This window comes from Chrysochloris asiatica, unplaced genomic scaffold (assembly GCF_000296735.1).
Source record: "Chrysochloris asiatica unplaced genomic scaffold, ChrAsi1.0 scaffold00303, whole genome shotgun sequence".
Lineage (NCBI taxonomy): Eukaryota > Metazoa > Chordata > Mammalia > Afrosoricida > Chrysochloridae > Chrysochloris > Chrysochloris asiatica.
Genome location: NW_006408821.1, coordinates 40,391 through 48,459, shown reverse-complemented (window position 1 = coordinate 48,459; position 8,069 = coordinate 40,391). Strand labels below are relative to the sequence as shown.

At 39.5% G+C, this 8,069-nt stretch overlaps 1 protein-coding gene across 1 annotated transcript in view; it reads right to left on the bottom strand.

The window, feature by feature from the left end:
* The window catches only part of LOC102827859 (transmembrane protease serine 11E-like), a 71,464-nt gene that overhangs the window by 27,495 nt on the left and 35,900 nt on the right, over positions 1–8,069 (bottom strand). Inside the window, exons 4-5 of the mRNA XM_006874818.1 lie at positions 5,901–5,939; positions 849–1,020 (exon numbers count right to left, since the gene is read on the bottom strand). Coding sequence (XP_006874880.1) covers positions 849–1,020; positions 5,901–5,939 — 211 coding nt within the window. The remainder of the gene's footprint in view (positions 1–848; positions 1,021–5,900; positions 5,940–8,069) is intronic.

Sequence of the window (8,069 nt, the reverse complement as noted above, 5' to 3'; positions counted from 1 at the left end):
GTATATGTATGTTGTTGTTATGTGCCGTGGAGTCGGTTCCAACTCATAGCAACCCTGTACAGGATTTCCTGTAAATCTTTACAGGAGCAGAAAGCCTCATCTTTCTCCAGCGGAATGGCTAGTAGTTTTGAACTGCTGACCTTGTGGTTTGCAGCCCAATTCATAACCACTACGCGACCAGAGCTCCTTTTAAGTATATGTATAAAGGTGCTGAAAAATAGTGTTACAGAAACATTTACAAATTTTTCTACTAAAGTGACACAATCAGCAAGTGTTAGTTTAAAGGGGAAGCTGAAAAAGTTTTAGAAGTTTTAGAAGGACTCTTATTTAAAACAAGAGAAAACATTAAGTGCTATATAAAACCAATAGAAGTTAATGGAAAGAATCATCAAACAAAAGGTTAAAAACCTTAGGTGCAAAAAAAAAAATAAGGCAAATCTTTTGCGCAATAACAAATAATTTAAAGAAATCATCATCACTTCAAATAGGACTATTACATACACAGGAGGGTGCAGGATGAAATAAAGTACTTGATGAGTAAATTCACTAAACCAAATATAATAATAATGAGAATATAATAGAGTAGTTATGTTCTATGTGATATTTCTAGTTTCTTTAAAATTGATTTTCAACTGAGGGATTGCCACTGTACTTGATGGCCTCACTACCCCCAAGTCGTAACAGAGGTTGAGAAATATTGATTTAGTTTGATTACATCTGCTGTTTTACTGATAATTTATTGAGTGATTTTGAGGCTACAGCTCACAGTGTTGAACAGCTGGAGGGGTGGATGAAACATATGTATCACACTTTTAGGGATTTGAGTGACTTTGAAGGCGAGAACTTACCGTACAAAACAGTGAGCAGCAGTGACTAGCCAGCTGTTACTAATCAGAGTGGCTCCACATCGGTGGATCTTGCCCTCTTGAAGGCTAGCTTGCCAGGGCCATTCTCCTTCCTCAGCATCCATACCCCCTGCTATTTTGTTGCCAGAGTGAGTTACAGTGCGTTGTCCACAACCTGCTCAAAACAGAGGTTCATTAACATTGATATTGCTTATGCATGTGTTTCAGTAATAAACAAATATGTGTACTTTTCTCCATGGTCAGATGTAAGAGGTTGTTGTTGTTTTTAAGTGCCATTGAGTCTGTTCTGACCCATTTGTTGTTGTTATGTGCTGTGGAGTCAGTTCCGACTCATAGCGACTCTGTAACAGGGTTTCCGAAGCTGTAAATCTTTATGGCAGCAGAGGGACCCTTTTCAATGCTGTTGTTTCCAAGGAGCAGCTGGTGAGCTTGAACTGCTGGCCTTACAGTTCAAATGGCTTTGCTGTCTGACGCATTAACACACAGCGCCACACCAGGACTCCAGATGCAAGAGGTAGATGGAATTAAATGTGTGAATTTGGAAGACATCAAATGTGTAAAAGATTACTAAATTACACAGGCATATTTTTAAGTTAACAAAGTAGTTATTGAAGAGCAATGATTGCTATGGAAACATTAATAAGAACATGTAAATGAAATATTAGTAAGGAGACCTAGTAGACAGACATGTGTTCAAACTCAAAGTCAAAATATGCAGTACTTGGATAAAAGGAATGCTACATAAAGATAACCATTTTCCAAAGTTTTATGCGTCTTTGAATCAGTACTATGATTAATAGCTGTTAAGGAGCTCTGGTAGTGTAGCGGTTACCAATCGGGCTGTTAATGTCAGGATTAGCAGTTCGAAACCACCAGCTGTTCCACGGGAAAAAGATGAGGCTTTCTGTTCCCGTAAAGATTTACAACCTCAGGAACCCTGTACAGGGTCGCTATGAGTTGGAACCGACTCCATGGCACATAACAACAACAACAAAGTCAGAGAAATGGCTGGACTTTTAAGTCTTAGAAACAAATCTTCAGTAATGGTAAAACTTCATCATTATTTTCTGTCTCTGTCTTATTCTCTTCACTGTTTCATCTTTACCCAACTAAAACAAAGCTTTATCCTTAATGTTGTTGTTAAGTGCCACATAGTTGATTCCGACCCATAGTGACCCTGTATAGGGTTTCCAAGGAGCAACTGGTGAGCTTGAACTTCCAACTTTGCGGTTCAAGATGACTTTGCGGTCCAGTGCATTAACCCACAGCACCACACCAGGACTCCTTTATCCTTAATAGTTGTGACATATGTATTTTACTAGATATGGCAGCATCAATGGGCTCAAGTGGCAACAATAGTGAGGTTGGCCAAGGATTGGGCAATGTTTCGTTCTGCTGTGCATAAGGTTGCTATGAGTTGGCACCGATTCGATGGCACCTAAAAACAGCAACAAAGTATCATCATTAATAAATATATATATTTTTGTTGTTAAGTGCTGTCAAGTTGGTTCTGACTCATAGCATGCTTGTACAGGGTTTCTGAGGAGCGACTGGAGAGTGTGAACCGCCAACCTTGTGGCACAAACTGACCTTGTGATCCAGTGCTTACCCTACAGCGCCACCGTTGTTGTTGTTGTTATGTGCTATGGAGTCGGTTTTGACTCATAGCGACCCTGTACAGGGTTTCTGAGGCTGTAAATCTTTACTGGAGCAGAAAGCCGCATCTTTCTCCCGCGGAGCGGCTGGTAGTTTTGAACTGCTGACCGTGAGATTAGCAGCCCAATTAGTGACCACTATGCTACCAGAGCTCTAGGACTCCAATAAATGTATTTAGAGAACAGAAATACTATTTTTGTTTTTAAAATGTGTCTACGGAATTTATGACAGAGAACCTATTACATGGAAGGTGCTCTACAAATAAATGCCTGTTGTTATTGTTAAGTACTGTCGATTCAGTTTCGACTCATAAAGAAGCTGAGGCTTTGTCTTCATGGGAGTAGAAAGTTTCTTTTCTTGCAGAGTGGCTGGTGTCTCCATGGAGTCACCACACTCCCAACAAATGTTTATAGAAATAAAATCTATATAGTATAACCCATGATTCTTAGGGACACTTGGAAATATCTGGAGATATATATATACATATTTTTGGTCGATCTACCAATGGGGATGCTACTGGTATCTAGTGGATAGAGGCCAGGTATGCTGTTAAACATCCTGCAATGTATAGAATGAACATCCCCCTCCCAACAAACAATAGTCTGCCTCCAAATGTGGCACTGAAGGATAAGCACTGGGCTGCCAAGCACAGGGTCGGCAGTTCAAACCCACCAATTGCTCCTTAGAAACCTTATACAGGGTAACTATGAGTCAGAAATGACTCGATGGCACTTAGCAACAGCAACAACAAATGTCAATAGTCTTAAGGTTGAGAAATCCCAGATAGGTATAGGATCAGGAAAATAACATTTGAATAATTGGAAAGCTAAGGTGGTCAATTGCTTTACTGAATTGTCATTAATTATATGTGACTAGATATAAGGAGCTCTGGTAGTGCAGTGGTTACAAATTGAGCTGCAAACCTCAGGGTCAGCAGTTTGAAACTATCAGCGGTTCCGCGGGAGAAAGATGAGGCTTTCTGCTCCAGTAAAGATTTACAGCCTCGGAAACCCTGTACAGGGTCGATATGAGTTGGAACTGACTCCACGGCACATAACAACAACAACAGATATACTTTGGAGTCCTGGTGTGGCGCTGTGGGTTAATGCGCCAGACTGCAAAGTCGTTTGAACTGCAAGTTTGGCGGTTCAAGCTCACCAGCTGCTCCTTGGAAACCCTGAACCCTATACAGGGTCGCTGTGGGTCGGAATCGACTCAACAGTACTTAACAACAACAATGCTCTGGAGTGCAAGGTTGCTTTGAACCGCAAGGTCGGTGGTTAAATCTCACTCTTCAAAAACCCTATACAGGGTTGCTATGAGTCGGAGCGGACTCAATGGCACTTAACAACAACAACAACATTCATAATAATTATTTTGCAGAAGTAGAGCTTTGGTAGTTGCGATTTCTGAGGGCGAGGGCTCTCTTACTGACTCACAGAATGCAAATCCTTCCCCCCCCTCCCCACCTTTCTTCCCACTCCCTTATCATGGACGCTAGGAGGATAAAACACATAATCCAGAACGCAGAGTCACAGTGGTTCCACCCTATCCTCCCTTTTTTGTTTGCCCAACTCCTAAAGGGCGCTGGCTTTTATTCAACTTCCTTCTGAAGACTGTAGAAACAAGATGCCTCTTTGTGGGCTAGGAGAACCTCACCCAGGAGACTCCATTTCCTTGTTTCAGCTCTTACTCAGAAATCTAATCTAATTCATATTTATATATGATCATCTATTTTAAGTTTTCATTTAGTCAGTCTTGTGTCTGTTTTCAGTCACCACCTCTGTAGTATTACCTTGTTATTACCTCTGATAGGGCACTGTTTAGCTTTTGTTGTGTCAAAAGAGGTTATAGGGTCAATGTCAAGGCTGTAAAGAACATAACAGGACTTTGAAAAACCCCTGTTTCACTCTAACCCCAGAGAATTTATCCACAGCTTCCCTGTTTCACTCTATTGCATATTATGACATTTTAATACACTTTAAGGAGCTCTGGTAGCTTAGTGGTTATGAATTGGGCTGTGAACCGCAAGGTCAGCAGTTCAAAACTACCAGCTGTTCCGTGGTAGAAAGAAGTTTATGTCACATACTAAAAACTCTTCTTTTCAACTCTAAGAGATTTCTTTTCACTGCCTCTCCCACTTTTATTTAAAGAATGATCTAAGTCCCAAATAGGTAAATTCAAATTCAGAGGAGGGATAGACAGATGGACTGAACTCATTCTTATTACAGATTTTATCTATGTTTTGACTACCTTTCTTGTACTTATCTGGAAAATTCCCAAATGTGGATTTTGATTGTCTTGGTACTAAAGGTTTTTGTTTTGTTTTTTTAAAAAATGGAAGAATTGATTTTTGACATATTTTATCAGTTTTTTCTTTTTCTTTTTAGCTTTACCTAATCAAAACATATCAATGAAAAAATAACCCAATACAACTTTGTACTTAAGTTTTGCCCATGTTGTTCAGAAATAGTGATGCTTGTGACTGAAAGACAGGAGAGCTGTTGGATCAGTGTCACTTGGATCTGGAGGGTGACTCTTTTAACCAGCTGACCAGTTTAGTCTCTTTCTCCAGAAAAGAGGAGCACTCCTGACAGTCTGCTCCTACCTCATGTTCCAGCAACTGGGGATCTATTTTCCCTCAGCTTGAATTTGGAGAATGGAAACTGAATGCCTTGGCCAGCAAGGAAGCTGCGTGTATGTAAGACAGTTTACTTCTCAACACATTACATTTGGATTTTAGGTTCACAGTTCCACAGTGAGTTCCTTAATCTGACATTTTAATAAGTAAAACAGAAGATACACAAATAGCTCACATACTTATTCTCAGTTACAGATTCTTGGATGCATTTACTTGTGTTACTTTATTTTATCTTCACAACAACTTGGAACTTCTTGTTGTTAAGTTCCACCAAGTTGGTTCCAACCCACAGCGACCCTGTAGAGGGTTTCCAAAGAGTGGCTGGTGAACTTCAACCGCTGACCTGGTAGTTTAATCTGATTTTGCAGTCCAGCACATTAACCCACAGTGCCACACCAGGACTCCAACTTGGATTTAGGCTTTGAGAATTTAAATAAGTTGTGTAAATCCATTCAGTAGTAAATGACAGATCTAGTACCAAAAACTCATGTATAGCTGATTTTAGATTCAAAGTTGGTTCTGACTGATAGAGACGCTGTATAGGGTTACCTAGGAGTGGCTGATGGGTTTGAGTTGCCATGATAATTTGTTCACTTTATGTCCATGACATCAGTTAAATTAGGGCAACTATAGTTACTTCCAAAAAGTTTCTTTTAGCAGGATTTCCATTACAATTAATGACCACCACATTGATTTTCAAGTTTCATTAAAAAATAACTATTTTTTGATGTACTTACAGGTATTGAGAAGATTTTCTGCTGTTGGCATTTCAATATCTAAAATCCAAGGGAAAAGAAAATGAAAAATTTTTACTTTTTTTTTTTTTTAACACATTTTATTTCAATATTAATTAACATTTGTAATTCTACTGGGGTTCACATTATTATTCAGTAGACACAATCATGTTATTTAATCTTCACTTTTTAATTTCTGTTACGATGTTGTCATCAGGTTGGTTCTTAACATAGAATAGTAAAATGATAGCATTCATTCTTTACTGTCTACAGTGCAGTGAATTATTTAATGTCTCTTCTAGTCATGTCTTTAAGGCTCCCTGGTAGTGTAGTGAGTTATGCATTGGACTGCTAACTGCAAGCAAAGTCAGCAGTTGGAATCCACCAGCCATTCAGTGGGAGAAAGATGAGGCTTTCTGTTCTTTTCAAGATTTACAGCTTTAGAAACCCTATATAGTGTGTCTATGAGTCGAAACAAACTCAATGGCACCAAGCAGCAGCCATGTCTTTGTAACTCTTACCAATCATTTTTTTCTGATGTGTCTGGGTAAGAGAAGGTGGGGGGATGATGCTGATAAGTTTATATGAATCAGTTGTGAGTGATTATTTAACAGGGTAAATTATGATTGTAAAAACTCATAAATGTAATGAAGTGCTTGGTCAAATTTGCCATCCTTTTGGGTGTAAAATGAGCCATCTTGGTGATGTGAGTGGGCTGTGTGCTCCTTTGCTTGACTAATCAAGCTTGCCTGTGGCTGGCCTCCAGTTCTTGAGCTACAATCCAGCAGCCTGAGCTCATTTACCAGTTTCTACAGCCTTGTCAGTAACCCGATTCTCTGTGAGTGAGGAGAACCCTTCTAATGATGTCTGAATTGCAGATTTGGGACTTGCCACCTTGGTGTGTGAGTCATTTCCTTAGTGACCTGTGAATTCTGTTTAGAATTCTGTTAAGTGTTCAATTTTGTAATTCTGGGATCTGAGAGAGAACCCTGGAAGGAGAAGTAGTAGTTGATATAATTTATGGTGATGTGGTATAGTACCTCTCATCTGTTAATTTGTTGTATTGTGGTAGCTTGTATGGTGCTGTGATGCTGGAAGCTATGCCACTGGTATTTTAAATGTCATCAGGGTCGCCCATGGTGGAGAGGCTTCATTGGAGCTTCCAGACTAAGACAGACTAAGAAGAAGGAGAGACAGACCACTTCTGAGTAACTAGGCACTGGAAACCATATGAATGACAGTAGAAGATTGTTTGATACAGTGCCAGAAGATGAGCCCCTTAGGTTGGAAGGCACTCAAAATATGATTGAACAAGAGTTATATCCTCAAAGTAGAGTTGACTTTAATGACCTGGTTGGAGCAAAACTTTTGGGGTCTTCATTTGCTGTTGGGTAGACTCAAAATGAGAAGAAATAGCTGCAAGCATCTACTAATATTTGGAACATGGAATGCATGAAGCATGAATCTAGGAGAATTAGAACTTGCCAAAAATGAAATAGAATGCATAAAGACTGATATCCTGCTGAACTGGAGGTCAGGCAGTGGCATGCTTGGTTAGCCCATTAAAGGAGCATACAGCCCACTCACATCAGCAAGATGGATCATTTTGAATAGGAAAATCATGGTTTACTAGACTGGGAATGCCAGATTGAAGAGGAATGGCATAGCATTCATTGTCCAAAGAGCATTTCAAGTTCTATCTTGAAGTGCAATGCTGCCTGTAATATGTCTACATGGAAGTGTGGTGGCTTTGTAGTACAACCACAAGGTCATCAATTTGAGTCTAGTAGCTGCTCCTCCTCTGGAGAAAGATGAGACTTTCTGATCCCACAAAGATTTACAGCCTCAGAAACCCTATAAGAATCACTGTGAGTCAGAACCAACTCAACAGCACTTAACAACATTCAACAACAAGGAAGACCACTATTATTTAAATTTACACAGCAATCTCTGAAACCAATGGTGATGAAATGGAGGATTTCTGCCAACTTCTTCAGTCTGAAGTTGATTAAACATGCACTCAAGATGAATTGATGATTACTGGTGATTGGAATGTGAAAGTTGAAAACAAAGAAGAAGGATCAGTGTTTGGAAAATATGGCCTTGATAGAAACAATGTTGAAGGTTGCATGATAAAATTTTGTAAGACCAATGACTTATTCATTGCAAATA